The sequence below is a fragment of the Perna viridis genome, chromosome 7 (genome assembly GCF_037379345.1).
Source record: "Perna viridis isolate PV_CMFRI_1.1 ecotype Kerala chromosome 7, ASM3737934v1, whole genome shotgun sequence".
In the NCBI taxonomy this organism is placed as follows: Eukaryota; Metazoa; Mollusca; class Bivalvia; order Mytilida; family Mytilidae; genus Perna; species Perna viridis.
Genome location: NC_142451.1, coordinates 26,196,372 through 26,216,713, shown reverse-complemented (window position 1 = coordinate 26,216,713; position 20,342 = coordinate 26,196,372). Strand labels below are relative to the sequence as shown.

Below are 20,342 nucleotides of genomic sequence, written 5' to 3'. Positions count from 1 at the left end.
AACAAATTTTAGTGTTATAAATGATGGTAATAAAACCAACATGTTATTTTAATGACGTACTCTAAATTAAGTGTCTTCTCCTAAGAAAAAACAGTGAATGGTTATCGTGACCCTTCACTTTGTGATAAAAGGGTAACCGGGGAAATTCGGAATATAGAATGGTTCCTGTACTGTAGTATAATATCATCGTTCTACATTCATGACAGGGCATTAAATTAAATCCTGTTTCAGTACTTAATGTGGTCACCCGGCCTACAGCGCTCTCCTCGTAGGTGGAAGTAGTGATTAATTTATATACGTAAACAACGATCTAGATATCAACCTTTTTGTTGCAAAATTACCTTTTTTTTCATTTGTGACAACAGTTGATTATATCACATTAACACATGGCCGTATCTACATTTATGTGTAAATTGCGACGGGATTTACAAGCGATAATTGTCTAGAAAAGGTAAACAGATCATTTTTAGTTTATTCCGATAAAAATTTTCTTTTTATTTGGTACAAAACGTTTTTCAAGCGGGTTTTGAAGTAACATAATAGTTGAATTTTGGCGGGAAATTAGAAATGTATTTGAGGATTTTTTGTTTTGGACTTTTCTTTATTTGTAAATTGTTGATCGAGTCGTTTGGCAGAAAATATTGATTTATGCAAAACAATAAATAAGTAAATAAATGAATTAACCAAAGCCACGAAAACAAAAGCAAAACAAAAAATATTACATATCAATATGCTTTACTAAAACCCAATTAAGTTAAATTTGAGAAAATCAAAGACGAAGAAAAAGGTAGTAGAAATAGGGTATTGATAATTAAGCTCATGTCACATTAGTGACAATTTTAGCGCTTGTTAGACATTTTAAGCGTCTTTGAAGTGGGTCTGAACCGTGAACGAAGTCTTTAGAAAAAAAATACTATTACAATGTTTTGAGATTGTGACAATTTGACCCTATGATTTCGATTCAGTTGCATTTGAATTGAATTTCTTTTACTAACTATTAACCATTTCATTCCTCCAGGCAAATTAATTCTAGTATTGTTTACAGTGTCTACCAGGTTTTTTTGTATTGTTTGGTCTTTGCTATCGGTAAGAAATTCTAATATAATGCCATTGGGCATGGACTGACACGATTATTTAATAATTGTTTCAGTGTCTCGAACGATTATTACTCCAACTTAAGCGTTAAAAAAATGATGTTACAGGTCTACGTTCATTTCCCTCGCCCCAAAATGTTGGTTTTGTTGATAATGATAGTCGTTTCGCTTCCCAGTGCCAGTAATCCCCGGTCCTGGCGAGACTTTTCGTTAAAAGGACTATGAACTACCTCTTTACGCACGATATTGAGTTAGATTCGTCAAGTGTTAGCTACGTATACACGAGCAAGGCCGGATCCAGACACTTTGAAAAGAAGGGTGTCAGCTGTGGTTCCTCAGAAAAAAGGGGGTACTATAACATTATTTAGCATTTTTTGTCAATTGACAATTTTTTCAATAAAAAGGATCGGTTCATTCCACCTATTCCAACATTTTGAAATTTAAGTTAAAAAAACAAAAATTTCATGTTGGAATAGGTGGAATTATTGTGTAAACATTGGACAAACAATCCGATTAGCTTGTAAAAACATTATTTAATTGGTGATGTTAATTACAGGTAAAAAGGTGATTTTTTGTAAGAATGTTGGAATTAATATGTTTTGTAAATGTATCCTTTGCTTACTTCAGTACAGTTACTTTTGATTTTTTTACTGTTTATTGGGAAACTGTGCTATAAAAACTGATTTTGTCTGATATTGTATTGTTGTATTCTGTTATATTTGTGATGGCTTTGTCTGAATCATGCCTCCTGGTATCTTCATGGAATAAATGATTTGAACATGAGAAAAAGAAATTAAAACTAAATAAATTCATTTTTTTATTTTGTACATTTGATTATATATAAACAACATATTGAACAACTAAATTATTTAGCGCTAACAAAATTCTTTGATCAGAAAGAAGCACAAATATAAACAAATTACTAAAATCATACTGCAATATTGCAAAAGTTAATTCAAGACAAAAAGCACAAATATACTGTTGAAACACAAATAAAACATAGTAAATTTCAGTCAATGTGTAACAAGTAAGATGCGGCATCAGCATACTGGACTGGTGTGAGTTCCTGGTTTTGAAGTCTGGTTTTCAGGTTGGCGAGTCTGTTGTCTATCTCTCTGTATTTTCTTTTCTTTGGTACTCGTTTACCACCAGCTGAATACTGTATTAGAGTCAATGCGTGTATTGCTTCTTCTTGTTTGAGTAGTCGAATCATGTTGAAAATGTTCGGGTGTGGTGATTTTACAAGTTTCTTCAACTTCCCATGCCAACCTTCAAGGTGATTTGTTGTTCTGGGTCCCTCTGTGGCGTAATGGTTCCAGATGTTGCGATGTCAGCTTTGAACTGACATTTGGCATCAAGATAAAAGTGAATACTATTCATAAATCATTAAAATAAATTAAAAAGTAATAAGCTTGGCTTCATCAACCAAAACCAGCTTGGCATTGTCAATTATTGGCATGTTAAATGGTAGAAAGTTAAAATGGTTTTAAAAAGTTTAATATAATTTTTATTTTTATTTTAATAAAACATATTCCTCATTTTCTTATATTATTAGAATTTAAAAAAAATTTAAAATTTATTTTGTAGGAAAATTTATAAACAGTAATTTTTCACATTTAATTCTCAGGTAAATTTTACCTGTAAAACTAATTAATTACTAATTATTGTAACAACATATTAGGCTATAACAATATCTATTGTTCTCTGCATGTTGGAATAGGTAGAATATGTAATTTCAAAATGTTGGAATAGCTAGAAGACACCAAAGGATCGTAGCCAACCCCCTGTACACCCTCTGGTTCCGCCACTGCATGAGGTAATCATAACTTTTTACATCTTCATTGTGCTATATGCTATGGCAAGCCATTGTGGAATTTATTACTTATTTATTAATATTAATGTATAATTAATTGATATCAATAGATGAATTATTGATATTTATGATAGATAATTGATATCAATAAATTGTCATTTATTGATATCATTAAATATAACATTTTTTTCAAACATTGATAAATAAATATTGATATCAATAAATGATTTATCAACATTTTACCACTGAATTATTGATATCATTAAATTGAACGGTTTATCAACCTGTAAATATATATTTATTACATGTTATTAAATCATTTATTGACATCAATAAATAGATTAATTATTAACGTGTTGATAAAAAGGGTGCCACTATAGGTGGTTTAATCGTGGTTTGAAAAGTGTAACTGCTGATTTTATTGGATATTGCCCAGCATGCATACTCTGAATTAAGATTTAATAACATGTGAACTAATATTTATTAACATGTTAATAATCCATTCAATTTATTGATATCAATAAATGATTTATTAACATGTTGATAAATATTTGTTAATACCAATAAATGGGGAATAAATTCCACTTTGGCTTGCCATAATATGCATATGAGCTAAATGAAAATAAGCATTCAAAAATAGTTTTTGGTAAATATTAGGCCAAAGTAAATGATAAATTTGCTACGATTTAATCAAGGGTTACACATCTGTTATTGTCACAGTGAGTGAAAAAAAACAAGGAAAAGAAAAAAGGAAATTAAGTGTGTTGTATGTTTTTCACAGATTCTCTCTCCATCAACAAACATATGGTAAATTTGTTAAAGAGTAATCAAGGGATCCAAGATTATAGCGGCAATCAAAAGAATGTAATCCAGGGACAAAGACCAGACATGGAAAACGGACATACACAACAAAGAACATAAAGTAACTAAAATCATACATACAAAGTAACAAAAGCAAATGAGCAACTCGGACTCCACTAAAAACTGGGAGCATGGACCAGGTGCTCCGGTAGGGTAAGCGTCCTCTGCTTTTCTAGAAACACCCGCCGAGTTGCTCATAAAAAGTCAAGTCCAGGGTAGACAAACGAGGAAAGGAAAACTATGAACCGTTGAATAAATCAGTTTTCATGGTGCAGATGGATACACCATAACGATCCACAAGTTCATAATGACGACTTAATTGACTAACCAGGATAAGCCTGTCTCCCAAATTAGGAAATATGGGATTGTTTCAGAATCCAGATCTAGAATTTTAGCTAGGGCCCTACTGGACAAAAACTGGTTTCAAAATAAACCTACTCAAATAACAAAACTTTTGTCTGAAATGGGGTTGGTCTTTAAAAAAGATCATCATCAATGCTGATTTTCTGTTTGTAGAAAGTAAGGCCATTGTAACAAATGATTTTCTTCTATAAATCCATGAACAGCGATTTCCTGTGTGAACATCTCACTCAGTGCTCTTCACTGTGTGACCTGTTTTTTGGCCCTGAATAATGTCATGAGTCTGGGACTCGGGGAAAAACTTTTGAAAAATTTTGTTTAGTTTTATGCATAATTTGTGCAAATATCAGCAAATTATTGCCAGGGCATGCAAATTGGGGTACCGGTTTTCGACTTAAACTTTTTATCGTCCTAAAATTCCATTATTAAAAATTAAAAAGGGTTAAAGGCCTGAATAGTGGATATTTCCTGCATCATGTAAATACTTAGTGCTGTATGTAATTCGTTTTTTTTTATGATGAGTGTTACCGGATTTAAAGGGGCGATAGCTGTTTCCTACTTCCCCAAAAACTATCAGTTACGTACTCTTAATTCGAAGGATGTTATCACTTATATAATATAGTAATGCCCAAATCAACATTTAGTTTAACAAATCATATCAAAATTACTGAGGCCGCAGTAAAACAATTTTTTGTTTTCTATTGTTTAATCAAGAAATTTGGTGTTTGGCAGAAAAAAAATTTTTGTACTCTTGAAGATTTTGGGGCTTCTATATTTCTACAGGGGGTTGTCAATATACAAGGGTTTGTTTATGTCTTGGTTTTAAAGACCTTTTTTAAACAAGGAAAAGAAATCACATCTATTTCATTTAAGTCTAAGTACAGGTAACTTTTAACAAGTACATGTCTAGACATCAGATTGCAAAACCAGAACAAACATTTTTCTTTCTTATTATTATTTTTTTTTTTGGTATTTTAGATATGAGTATAGGGTTTGTTAATGTCACAAAAAGGTTTTTTTTTTTTTATCTTTGACCATCTAACAGGCCTTTTAGGACTAACTTATGAAAATGAACTAGTTCAATTAATAGGGACTACTAAAAATTAAGGAAATTTTGTATGGAAAATTGTCAGACTGACTGATTTGACTATAAATAAAAGTGCAGCATTTTTTTTTTTTTTTTTTGTTAAAAGACCATTTGTTGACTTCATATTTAAGTACCAGTCTTTATAAAATTCAGACACTGACAATGGTGAAGTGATTCATGGTGTTGAAAAACCCACCAAACAAATGATGGTTTTTCAATTTACATATGCTATATATTTACAAAACAATAATCATTTCAGTATTCAGATCTGCACTTTTGAGAAAATTATACATTCATCTCTCACTAAAATCAACCAAATGGAACCAAATCAAAAACGATAACTCTTGCAAAGTATCAATTTCATATACAATCTATATGATTTTTATCTCAAAAGCACAACAACCAAATGAAAAAATAAGACTGGTTACATGTTCAGTAACTGTTTCTAAACAAGAAATAAAACTGAATTCGGTGGGTTTTTGACATGCATGAATCACCTTCTGTCTGATTTTTAGGAAAACTGCTACTAAAAACTAATTAGCAATCAATAAATTAAAAAATGACCCCAAGCTATAAACTAAACAATTATGTTATTTTCTAAACATCTGTTAATATTGTATAAACACAAATAATTGTATTTTAATTAGAATAAGTACAATATATATGAATGGATTTTCCTGGTAATTGCAGTACTTACCATTCAAGTTTATAAGCCCTTAATGAACCTAGATTACTATCATTATCCATACAAGTGCATCAGTGGTAACATCAGAAATTCTAAGAAGGACATATTACAAACAACTGTAGAGGAATTTCAAATCTGAAAAGTAAGTACTTTTGAAAACAATGGTTAAATTCATAACATGTGTTGGCTTATCAAGTTTATTAAATTGCAGAAATTTTTAACATGTATTATGATAACGTTTTTATTTTCTTATGTCTAAAAATGTCTTTTGGCCTCAATTCATTGATCATTGTTTTGATTTAAGTGTAACTGGATTAAATTTTATATTTTCGTAGACATATTGTACTTCATATTTTCGTAGACATATTGTACTTTATATTTTCGGTAAACTGGATTTTTTTTCCGACTATGTACTTGTAAAATAGATATTATAATTTGATTTTACTGATGATATTTTATGTAATTACATGTAGGCCATTAAATATAAATTAGGTTTTTTTTTGTTTGTAACATGTTATTAATATACTTATGTAATAAAACCTAGCCCTATTAATTTGTTGCGGAAAATAGACCATAGGGGTAAAATTGCAGAATTTTGCAAATAACTCTAAAAAACAGTTGAGTTTGGAAAAACATCTAGCAGGAGTTAAATTGTTCAGCATGATGGGATGGACTTATGTCGAAATTTTCAGAAAGATCCGTTAATGGATGTATGAATTATGGGTCCTGAAATTGATTTTTTTCCCAAATTTTACACTTCCAATTATGAAAATATTCTCCTTTAAAACTACTGGATGGATTGTAACTGAAGTTTGCTTGAATGTTCCTTTAGATATCCTTAACAATATTTGCTTAGGGATTTTTGATCTGGCAAAAAACATGGCTGCCGTTACATATAATAGACCACATAGGTCAAATTGCAGAATTTTGCAAAAAAAAAACAAAAAAAAAAAACTAGAAAACCAATGGATATAGCCAAATTGTTATGGGATAAAATTGAGCAGCATGGTGAGGTGTTGATTTGTACGTGGATGTTAGATTTGTTGCCCTTGAAAAGTTATAAAATTACTATGAGATTTATGTTTATGATATGAAAACCGGGTGGAAAACTAAGATACTCTCTATTGATTAAATGATATTTATGACAATAATACTGTAGGGTTAAGAGTCCAGCTTTAGAAGGCTAAAAAGACTATTTTTGACCATGTGAACAATTTGGGCTCTCTAGAGCCTCTAGTTTACGAGTAATTTTTCTGTCACTTCGAAGCTGTTTTCATCAACAGAAAGGGCAGAAAACTTAACCAGTAATAGAAATGGCAGTGCAACTAATACACATCTTAAAATCGAATTCCATACATGAAATGATTTGGGAGGAAAAATTACTTACCTATCTGCTGACCCAATTTGTTTTTGAGCACTTGTGTTATGGCAAATAAACATATTCTTCAAGTCTGGCCTTAGTTGTTACATGAAGTTCAAAAGGTGCGTTAAATGGAATAATTTAATTGGTTTAGACTTCAAAGAGATTAATACATGGTGATTAAGCAAAAGTAAAGACATGTTAAGGATAATGGAAAATATTGAGTTATCTCCCTTGACTAAGTCTATATTTGATTTAAAATGAAAAAAGTGGTAATAAATCAAATTCTAAGGAATTAAAAAAAGTAATTAAAATCTTGATAGACTTATTTGATATGAATTTTATTATTTTTTTTTTTTTTTTTTTTTTTTTTTTTTTTTTTTTTTTGTTTATTATAATTATTATTATTATTTTTTTTAATCTAACATCTCACATCTGTTTTGAATCTTCAGTTTAAGCATACACAGAAGCTACCACAGAGGCAGTAAGGCTATAAGTGAATTAGGTGGCGTACTATCATAGATAGCTTGATCCCCAATGATATCATTATAATGTATATCTACTAGAGTTATTTTAATACATTCCACAATGTTTACCTTTACAGGTACGTTCAATTCACCTGTAATCAGTACCTGGAGAAAGCATGGAGAAAACGTGGGGATTTTTATTGCTGTGCTTGGTAGCTTTTTCTTATGCAGGTAAGGATTAATTGCAGATATCTTTCTAACAAAATTTGTTCAATCCACAACTGAAAGTTTTGTAAAAAAATATTTGGTATTTATCCTCATCTGTATATATGTATACTGTCTTTATGACACTTAACTGACTTATAACTGTAACCTCTGATCTGTAAAATTTTGTTTTAGGGCATAACATAAAATTTATATTGATACATGAGTTTAATTGTATCAATAGTTCAGAGTTTGTAAACATTGTAGGTTTTATCTCGTCAAATCTAATGCCTTTGTCCCTACAAACAGCGTAATGTTTTATGTTACATGGCACAAATTGGGATCTGATCCATTTTCAGGTACTGAAGTTGTAATTAAATTATAACAACTGAAGTATGATGGAAAAGAAAATTTGAAAAGTAATGTGTGTGTTTCAATTATCAAAATATCAGTTTTGTTACACCTTTTATCAACATAACTGAATGGTTACTACATGTATTAAGTGACTTGAAGTGCCTTAAATGATAAGTTACAAAAAATACCTATCCTTAATATTGTAAATTTAAATATGCTGTACACATGTTTCAAGGAGTACTTTTTCATCAGCAACCTTAACATCAAATATATAGGAAGATCTAAATCCAAATATTACTTGTATTAAAGAAGTACTCGAAACCATAACTATCGAAATATGAAGCCAAATCCATCACCAAGGAGACGGTTTACCATGTGTAATACATGGAATGAAGCTTCAGTGTTTTAAAAACCACCTTACTTCAGTTCCTCAGGGGTTAAAAATGTTAGTCTGAGGTCCGTACCCTAATATTTAGACTTGACCTCTGAACTTTCATTTACTTAGGTCCTGAACCTTCACCCCTTATTATTGACTCTTATTTGAGAACTTTTGGTGTCCCCAAGTGAAGTTTGAGTTGAAACTTGAAAATGTCCATGACCTTTCACTCTTGACATTAAATTTGAAAGCTGTTATTTTTGTAAAGGTCTGAACAAGATTTTTTCAGACATAATCAAATGACCTCAAGGTATAAAGAAATAAATTTAAATGGGACTAGTATAACCTTATGTCATACAAAGCATTGCAAAATATTCTTTGTGTTAAAAATAATTGTTGATGAATTGGATGCCAGACAATTATATTATGACATACTACATTTGGTCAATTAGTCAAATTGTAGTAGCCGGATATTCTGTGTACATCACACTTATGACAGGAAATAGTATACAGTGTATGTTTCATATCTAAGTTATATTATGTAGGTATTCAAGGGTTCAAATTTATTTTCAAGAGTGAAAGGTTCTGGACTTTTTCAAAAAGTATCCTTCTAAAAAGGTCCTCTGGAAGAAGGTGATAGATTCTCAAGAAGAGATCCAGGGCTTTGTCCTGCATTAGAAATTTAGTGTCCTGGACCTCAGACCAGTGCTCATTGAAACCATGGGTATTCCTGACCTGATATAATAGCATTTTGGGGTCAAGGTGGTTGGTGTACCTAGGGCTAGATGCCCATTTCAGTTTGAAAATTTTGTTAATTTTGTCCATTATTAAGTCCATAATTTTAGATATTTGGCTATCTATAAATGAATATCTTTAAGGAGGTAGACCAATGGTAATGGACACAGCTCTTACAAATCAATGGAATGTTTGTATTCACCATTTTATATCAATCTCATGTAAGCATAAAAAATACTTGGACTGATTTCATTCTGTTTTGAAAGGAATGCTCGAAAGGCTATGGTGAAATTGAATATGATACAAAGAGATCACTGATTTCAAGAGTTATGTCCCTTACCCTAGGTCTACCTCCCTAATACCAGGAGTGAACAAAGGAGCATTAAAGGTAACAACAACAAATGGCATACACACAAGTATTGTTACTTTGCATTTTCTTTTGTTTACATATCAGTGAGCACATTAAATGGTAACTTACTGGTATAAGGGCCAAGGGTAATGATTTAAACATTGATCTTTATTGCATAAAAAGCTTTGAATGCATAAGCCGGCAAAATATGTGGAAGAAAACCATACACCTTACACAAGATAAAACAACAATTAGTAATATTTATTAGAAAATATTTCTGAATAATGAAAATCCCCAACAAATTTTATTTTGGAATACTCATTAGTCTAAGTTTGTTGTAGAGTTTGGTTGTAAAAATTGGGTGACATATTATCCTTTTCTTCACATTTACTGATGCATTATGATTTAACAAAGAGGAGGATTTAAACCATAGATGTCTTCAGACAGTTTTATAGGCTTAAAATATGTTCTGAAATCAAAATTTTAGTATTTAAATTTTTAATAGAATTTTTTTAACACGACAGTCTTGATAATGGTGATTGCATTATCTTTTGTAAACCTGTGGCAAGGTACAGTGGTGGATCCCGAAGGGGGATGCAAGGGGTTGTCATTTTCATGTGTAAAATTGACAAAAAATGGCAAATAATGTCCTAGCACCCATCTTTTTCTGAGGAACCTCAACTGGCACCCCCTTTTCAAAGTGTCTGGATCTGGCCCTGAGGTATCATGGTGGCTACATGGTATAACAATTAGACTTAAAATCAGAAGCCCTTCTGCTTGGTCTCACAACACTGTTTTTTCTAGCACAGCAAATGTCAAGATTTTTTTAAAACTCCGCAGTTTCAACTTTTGAAAATTTAACTTTTAGCTTCCATCCACTATATAGATATGTTTAGCTGTGTATTATTTTTGTCGCCTCCTTCAAATATAATTGAAGGTATTTGAAAAGTAATTCTCAGTTACTTCTTTAAAAGTAATCAATTATAATTAATTACAAATCATGAACTGGTGCAATCAATTCCTAACCAACTGCATGAAAGCATGCCATGGGATCAATTAATAATCGATTACTGTTTCCTGTAATCATGCTAATCCATTACACTTGTTAGCAGCAACTATTTAGGTCTGAATTTGGAACCATTGTCCCCCATTTTAAACAATTGCTATTATCCTATCCAAATAGTACTTAAATAAGAATAGACTCTTACAAGAAATAACAATAACAATTTCCCTATAAAGGTACTGGGTAAATTTAATACCTCCAGTGTGTTTTAAAGTTAGTACACTTTTTAATGTTCAGTACATAAACTCCTAAGGACAATGAAAACAATAAAATTTGAACTGGAGTTCAGGAGTGCGTATTTTACTTTCTCAGAATCTTCAGTTTTATTCTTGTAATAAAGCAGGATACACTTGAATTGGATTGGTTAAGGCTATTGTTATGTAGACATGAATGTGCATTTAGTACTGTATTATCTACTCAAACTTCCTCCCTATGTGGTAATGAATAGATTTGGTTGGGAAACTTTGAGATTTTTATGTGTTATGGTATACTGTTAGTGCCATTGTTATAGTTGTAAATTTACGCAAAGCGCATGAATGCATTGTAATTTAATAGGTAATCTTAGGTGACAATTGTATTTTATGTATTAAAATGCAACTTTAAGTTTTAAAATGTGCAGCTTAGTGGAGCTTTTTAACCATAGTTCATATATGTGAGTCCCGTCACGTGACTGTGGTTTCACGAATATGGGACATGGAAATTTGCCATTTACAGGGTGTTGGTTCAAGTATCCAGTATTAAAAGCCAAAAATCTTTCTCTTGTAAAAATAATGATAAAAAATGATAAAAATATATTCTACATGATAAAAATGTTACAGTCCTGAACCGATCCGTGCAAAAAAAATTGCGATCGGTCATTGATCACCAATCAGTTTCCGGTCATTCACCGATCTGTCAAACCGATCCATCATACCAGTGATGGCATCACATGACCACAAAGCGGTCACTGTATTTTATGGTTTTTGTTGTTTTCTTTGTCAATTTTACACATATTTACATAATGTAATAGATTTAAACATCAATTCATACTTTTATTTTACATTTCTTTTATTTCAAGCAGATCTTACATCATTTTACATAACAAAACTGTGATCAGATTGGTCACCGGTCATCGGTCATCGATCTGTCAGTGATCAATCAGTCAACAGTCATCGATCCGTCAAATCGTTGCGCGGATCGGTTCAAGGACTGTAAGAATGAAATTGAATAGAAGATTTTACTTTGTAATGCAGCACTTCGTTCAAGATCCTTGAAGTTAACAATAAAACGCAGATTGATCTTCAGATTTCAATACGTTCTACATGGAAAATTCCAGTATGGAAAGCGAAACTAAAACAGAACCTACTAACCCTATGGAGTGAGATATTTGCTTATGATCGACTTTACACTCTACTCTTTGCCTGAAATAAAATCTGCATTTCCAAACTGAGTCCTATTAAAACATTAGTTTTCATATATTTTAATACATGTGAAAACATATGCTTGTAATTTTTCCTATGCAGATCCAAATTTAGATATGAGGAAGGGAGTGAACATTTGATTTTTATGAGGGTGGGGGGATGGGAGGAGGCTAGGATCAAATTTGAAATAATAAGGCAGGACAATGGAGGTGTATGGTTAAAAAAATCCAGGATGAAGATTTGGGTGAAATAAAAAGGTAGGATGCAAGTGGCGGATCTGGTTTGAAAAATAAGTCCAGGACAGTCTTGAGTAAAAAGTAAAAAGTCAGGTCCGAAATTTATATACTATTAAAAAAAAACTAGGTCACAAACTTTGATCCTAGTCCCCTATAAAAAATCAAGTAAGAAATTATACTGGACACAAAATTTGTCCTTAGCCCCTACCCCTAGAAAACAACTGGTTGCTTCCTAAATGGCTCATGAGACAATATCCCTATAGTAAAAGTTGTAACCATAATACAACACATACCTGTGCCAAATGGATGTACAGTAAAACCTATTTAAATGGAATCTCTTTGGAATTTTATTTATTTTTGGTTTAAAGGAGGTGTTCAATTTATGCAGGTTCAAAATATGTTAAAATTGATATGAAGGGATCTCAGAAGAAATCTGGTTTGGACAGGTTATTAGGTCACAATTTAAGCGGTTGGAATTTCGTTCCTCCATACCCCGGATGGCACCAAGTCAGAAAGTAGCTTGCCAGACAACCTCTAGCACTGCTGGAGTATAGATTATTTATGGTTTAGATTAGACAGTTTTCACTGTATCTACAGTATACAATTTATCACAGGAGATTCTTTCATAGCACCTTACCAGAGTTAGAAATAGTAGCCTGCCCACCAGCCCAAGACTGGCTATTTTTTTTGGCAGGACTGGCTAATTATAGCAAAATTTATATAGCCATATAGTAGATATATTGAAAAATTGTATTCAGGACTGGCTAAAATTTGAGTGAGTTTCCTACCCTGACCTTACCCAGTAATTATGTTGTTATGTAATATTGTATTGTAGTGATGCAAATACTGTGGTATTTCTGTTTCCAGATGTGATATTTCTGTTTTGTGATGGATGTGTTTTTGATTGCCAAATGATGAGATGGTATTGTAATATTGTTTGTCACTGTAGGTTATATTTGATTATTCTTCCAATCCTACAGGCAGCTGGGGTGTGACATGCATTTAAATTATTGTGTGAAAAGGAATGTTCTTGGTCTATTGTTAGTTTCATGTTTCTGTTAGAAAAACAATTTTAAATAATGAATTTATAAATGCTGTGATATCTGTTTGATCATGAAACTCCATTAGTGTGTATCCTCAAGGATGGGTATGTCAATCTCTTGAAATAGCATTCAATTTTACAGTATTAAGGAAGATGAATGTTTGATAGTATGGTGAAAGGTTTTGAGAACATTTCTGAACATTTTCTGTTCTATCAACCAGAAAGAGATTAAATTAAGGGATATTTATGATTTCAAAGAAGTGTTTTAAATTACAGAAAATCTGTCTAAACCAAACCCTGAAGAACTCTTCAAACCAGATATTCTTAATTTCTAAGTCCCTTCAGATCTGTATAAATACATTTTGACTGGTTTCGCTGTATTATAGAGAAAATACATTTGACTTCTAAGATTCAGACAGTTTAGTTTAGATAATTTTCTTTGGTTGACAAACTCATAAAATTTACCACCTCAGAGGTCTCAGGGTAGTGTGCTTGCCTCGATTGTGGGAGGTCGTAGGTTCGATCCCTGGCAGAGTCACACCCAAGACTTTAAAATTAGTAGTCATTGCTTCTACGCAGATCATGTGGTATAAGGGGATAGAATGACGACTGGTTGGCTTCGAGTCAGAAGAATGTGCCAGGTGGGGTGACATGCCTACTTGTAGGCTGTTGGCTAACACAATAAAGATCTGGACTACCATAGTACAACGCAGGATCTGTTCAGTTGTTCTAGTCCTGAAATGCATGAAATATCTGCCACTAGATGTTAAGTCTTAATCAATCAATAAATCAATAAAAGAGAAGTTGTCAAGAAGATATGAGGTTTTCTCTAAAACGTTACTAGTTTATGTATATAAATGTGTATAAAAAAAACAGTGAATATCTTATCATGACACTAATATTTATTTTGCAAATTAAACTGAGCCTCTTTAATATATCACAATTTAATGAAAGGAAATAGTTTACTAAGTGTGTCTTTTTACCAACTTATATATGAGTATGTTAGACTTGGTTGGTTAAGCAAATCTTTTCAGATTTGTCGATTTAGTGTTTGAGTATATAACACTATCTGCTAGTCTTCCCGACATTTATAATTGGTTCAATTAAATTGTTTAATTATAGGAATTCTTTGTCAATATATATAAGCTTAAGTTACCACTTGTATTTTCTACCATAATATTTCTATATTTATGGTTTATTCAACAATATGATACTATATACAAGTAAAGTTGTAATTGGATATACTATTTATCAGATTTTTTCAAGTTTCTTCAGGTGATGAATAACATAAAGCCATAATAATGGGAGGTTTGTGACCACCACTTTGAAGTGTATCCTGCTATTAGCCTTTTTTTCAATTTTTTGAACGAAACCTTGAAACAAGATTGAATGGAGAGAATTTTGAGTGCTCTCTTCTGTGGAAATTAATATGACCCTCCCTTCTGCGTGAGATAATTTGGATGCACCTTTATGTGGATGATAATTTGGGTACTCCCTTTTGTTTGAAAACTTTCTGGATTTTTCTCTAGAACTTTATAACATAACTGTCTATTTGTATTGGACCAAATCAAACAAGGCCCAATTAATTATTAATGCTTTAACCTTTTATTTCTTTTTTTTTGAATTATTTAAAAATTTTGCATATTAGATATAATAAATTTTATTGATGCATTAGAAATATGCTATTTTCTAAGCTGATGTATGATTGGTCGTTTTTGTATCAGTCCATGTAAAATTCAGACACTGCCCATGGTAAAGTGATTTATGGTGTAGAAAAAAACCATTGATGAGATGATGCTTTTTTTATCTACATATGCCATATTTTTATGTGGCAATAGTTCTTTCTGTATTTAGATCTGTACTCTTGAGAAAACTACACTTTAACTTCCTACTAAAGTCAACCAAATCAAGAAAGATAACTCTTGCAAAATGCTAATTTTATGTACAATCTATATAAATTTTATCTTAAAAGCGTAACCCCCAAATGAAAAACTAAGACTGGTTATGTGATCTATAAAGAATAAAACTGAGATTGATGGGTTTTTACATATTTGAATCACCTCCTGTCTGATTTTGATAAAGACTGCTACTTAAGGCAACTATTCAACGGAAACGAACATTTTCATCTTATTTGTACCAATATCTTTGATCTTTGATGTTATGCAGAATTGCACGTATGTGTTTCCCCTACACTACAACATATACTTGTAAGAAGGAAATCATTTAATTCAGTGTAGTCTGTTACTGTCTGCCATATAACCTTGAATTACTCTATTTTGTCCTGATAGTATATATTTCTAATGCAACATACACTCCATATTATCACACAGTCATGACCCTAGGTTATGTCTTGATATTACCAGGAAATTGGTTTTATTTTTTTTTTGTAGGCACCCTCAGAGGGAAAACACCTTTATTTATATGAGTCTTCTAGAAATAATTTTCTTATCAACATAGCTGGATCCAAGGGTGGGGAGCTAATGGCCTTGGCTCCCTATTGTTTAAAATGTTGTAATTTCTAATGTTAAAACATGAAAATACTCAGGAAGGAAAAAAATTAATAATCATGAGTTTTTATTTTACTGTGTTGTATATTAAGATTTGATAATATATATTTTTCAGTTTTTGTTTTAAGGGGAAAATGAGCCCTATTGCCTTTGAAAAGATATGGACCTGCTTCTGGACTTTTATGATGATATACTAGAAAGTCCTTTACTCAGGAAAATGCTCTTGAAATTTAAAAATTCTCCAAACTATCATGGGGATATGAAGTCAAAGTATAAAAAAGCAAAGCCAAACAAGATACTGTATAAAAGATATTTATCCCAGGCTGCTCATTTTGGTGTATTTAGCAGTCCGACTAAAAACGACAATTAAATTCAGTGAAATATATACTCTGAGGTTAAATATTTTATGCACTACTTAAAATCCAACTAAATTAGAATCAATAAAATTTTTGTATACTTTTTTGCTCAATATTGCTAACTTTTACACCCGCCATAATGTAACAGAACAATGCTTATGATATTGTTTTATCAGCAAATAACTTCTGTAGTTATAAAGGATACTATCACGATTGATTTAAATGCTGTTATCAATGGGCTTGTATTCAACACAAGTTCAAAGGCATAATTTTCTAAACAGTATTTTTTTTAAATTACTCCTGACCTACTGAGCTAGTTTCATAACAAAATGTAAAGTGTGCTCAGTAATAATTTCCTCATTTCCTGAAACGTGTGTACTTTTTACCTTATTGATATGATATGAAATTTCAAATCTCATACTATTGCATGTATTATAAAACAATATTTAATAAAAATTCATATTTTTTCCTTTACGTTTCAACATACAAAATTATATCACAATCTAACCATTCTTAAAATTTGCAATTTCGTACGGGACCAAGGTCACTGTGTAGCATGTTATAAATGTTACTTGTCTGATTTTACATAAGTAACCAGTAGTAACATTCCAGGTTTCATGATAGAGATGTTCAAAGAGTCTAAGGTCATAATAAATGTGCTACATGTTTTATCTCATGAGTTGAATATCTTGCTATAGTTGTGGTTTGTCTCAACTCATGCTATAGTTTGGCTTATCGCATCTCATGCTATGGTTTAGGCTTGTGTCTTCTCAGGCTATAGATAAGGCTTGTCTTATCTAATGCTATAGTTATGGCAGGTAACATCTCATGCTATAGTAGTGGTTTGTAACACCTCATGCTATAGTTGTGGCTTAATTCTTTTCTCAGACTGTAGTTGTAGCTTATCAAATCTCATGATATAGATTATAGCCAAAATTACACATACAAAGAAACAAAGCAAATGAGCAACTTTGACTCCACCAAAAACTGGAAACATGGACCAGGTGCCCTGGTAGGGTAAGAGTCCTCTGTTTTTTTTAGAAACACTCCCTGAATTGCTCATAAAATGTCAAGTCCCAGGTAGAATGAAGAGGAAAGGTTCTCATCTCATGCTGTAGTTATGGCTTGTCAAATCTCTTGATATAGATGTAGCATGTCTCATCATATATGTTATAAACATGGCTTGTCTCTTGCTTAAGATGTCAAATGTTCTTTTGCTTTGAATGTTAAAATGTCTGATCTCATGGTATGAATGTTGAATGTCTGATCCCATGCTTGGAGAATGAATTGCTTGATATCATGGTTTTGGTGTTGAATGACTGATGTCATGCTTTTTAGAGTGCAATGTCTGATGGCATGCTTTGAATGATGAATGTTGAATGTTTCATGGCATGATTTGAAAATTGAATGTCAAATGCTGTGGTGTATGTTGAATGTCTAATCACAGGGTTTGAATGATAAATGTCTTATCTCAAGCTCTGAATGTGGAATGTCTAATCTTATGTTCTGAAAGTCTAATCACAAGCTTGAAAGAGATTTTATATCTGATCTCTTGTTTTGGATTTAAATTGTCTGACAATATGTTATGAGTATTAAATACAATGTACCTGATCTCATGCTTTCCTGTTATGAATGTTGAATATCTGATGTTGATTGTCTGATCTCATGCTTTGAATGTTGGTTGTCTGATCTCTACCTTGAATGTTGAATGTCTGACGTACTGCTTTGAATGTGGAATGTCTAACCTCATTATTTGAATGTAGAATGTCTGACCTCATGCTTCCAATGTAGAATATATGACCTCATGCTTTGAATGTAGAATGTCCAACTTCATGCTTTGAATTTAGAATGTCTGACCTCATGCTTTGAATGTAGAATGTCTGACCTCATTATATGAATGTAGAATGTCTGACCTCATTATTTGAATGTAGAATGTCTGACCCCATGCTTCCAATGTAGAATATATGACCTCATGCTTTGAATGTCGAATGTCTGACCTCATGCTTTGAATTTAGAATGTCCGACCTCATGCTTTGAATGTAGAATGTCTGACCTCATTATTTGAATGTAGAATGTATGACCTCATGCTTCGAATGTAGAATGTCTGACCTCATGCTTTGAATGTAGAATGTCTGACCTTGTGATTTTAATGTGGAATGTCTGACCTCATGCTTTTAAGTAAAATGCCAGACCTCGTGCTTTGAAGTAGAAATCATAGATTTACCTTTTCTTTTTTTGTTTTATGCCAAAACAAAATTTAAAAGTTAAGAAACAGCCATCTGATAAAATATTTTATGACATGGTGTATTCCACATAATATTTTGAACATGAGAAATAGTCACAATCTTACTTCAAGAGGTATTATGAGCATTGTCCTGTCTCAATTGTGTCTAGTTTTTAAACCCCTAATTACTTGTTACAACAAACATACATGTGGTTTATGTCACAATAAATTTCCATAGCTTTGCATCACAAGGAAAATAAAACTAAAATTACAATTGTCTGGTCTTGATATATTATGTACCTGTGTATAATGTTGTTTTAGGGCTAGCTGCAGCCTGCCCTGTGGTGTGAGTGTTTCCATGTCATTCATTAGAGGCCTGTGGATGGCAATGAGCTGCCATTAAAGGCCTGTGGATGGCATTGAGCTGCCATTTTTCATCCTAGTTGGGTTTTTGTCTCTTTGACATATCCATTCTTGTTATATGGTGCAAATTACTGGGATTTTTGTCATAACAAACTTCAGTAGTGATAATTGTCACATTTTATATCTAGACAGGTAGCTTGTCTTTTATTTGCTAACTCATCTATTATAATTACTGGTATGATGCATACTGTCTGTTAGTAGAGCTGGTAATTTATCAATCCTGTTACTGAGGCTGGTAAATACTGGGAAATATATCAGCCCTGTTAGTGGGGCTGTTAAATATATCATCCCTGTTAGTGGGGCTGTTAAATATATCATCCCTGTTAGTGGTGCTGGATAATATGTCATCCCTGCTACTGAGGCTGGTAAATATATCATGCCTGTTAGTGGGGCTGGAAAATATATCATGCCTGTTAGTGGGGCTGATAAATATATCATCCTTGTTAGTGGGCTGAAAAATATATCATCGCCGTTACTGAGGCTGGTAAATGCATCATGCCTGTTAATGGAGCTGGTAAATATATCATACCTGTCACTGGACTGGTAAATATATTATGCCAGTTAGTGGGGCTGGTAAATATATCATCCCTGTTACTGGGACTGGTAAATATATCAACCATGTTAATGGAGATGGTAAATATATCATGCCTGTTACTGAGGCTGGTAAATATATGATGTCAGTTAGTGGAGCTGGTAAATATATCATTACTGGGACTGGTAAATATATCAACCATGTTAATGGAGATGGTAAATATATCATGCCTGTTACTGAGGCTGGTAAATATATGATGTCAGTTACTGGAGCTGGTAAATATATCATCCCTGTTACTGGGGCTGGTAAATATATCGTGCCTGTTACTTGGACTTGTAAATATTAGCAGTCCTGGAAAAAATACCATCCCAAAAGTTCTTGCATGTTTATCATGACTTCATCAACGGTTCTTGCAAGTATATCATGACTTCACCAATGGTTCTTGCATGTATATCATGACTTCACCAGTGGTTTTTGCATGTATATCATGACTTAACCAATAGTTCTTGCATGTATATCATGACTTCACCAATGGTTTTTGCATGTATATCATGACTTCACCAATGGTTCTTGCATGCATATCATGACTTCACCAATAGTTCTCGTATGTTCTTCAGGACTTCACTATCGGTTCATAATTGCACTTCTAAACTTGACTAGTGGATGTTCTAAGCTACAAATGTTATATATAAGTATAAGTTGTGCTTAAGGAAACACTATATAGTATAAGTTTTTACATGAAAAAATCAAACATTAAATCAAAGGTAAAATTAAAGATTTTATCAGATCCTTTTAGAATTTATTCTGAAAAGGT

At 32.1% G+C, this 20,342-nt stretch overlaps 1 protein-coding gene across 2 annotated transcripts in view; it reads left to right on the top strand.

The window, feature by feature from the left end:
• Positions 1–321: 321 nt before the first annotated feature.
• The window catches only part of LOC148612025 (prostaglandin G/H synthase 2-like), a 38,456-nt gene continuing 18,435 nt past the window's right edge, over positions 322–20,342 (top strand). The window contains exons 1-2 of one of the 2 annotated variants that reach the window (XM_088593099.1): positions 322–451; positions 7,865–7,958. In XM_088593099.1, coding sequence (XP_088449225.1) covers positions 7,904–7,958 — 55 coding nt within the window. In that variant the 5' untranslated portion in view covers positions 322–451; positions 7,865–7,903. Of the gene's footprint in view, positions 452–5,907; positions 6,043–7,864; positions 7,959–20,342 lie in introns of those variants that run through there. The other variant, XM_088593098.1, reaches the window with a different exon arrangement.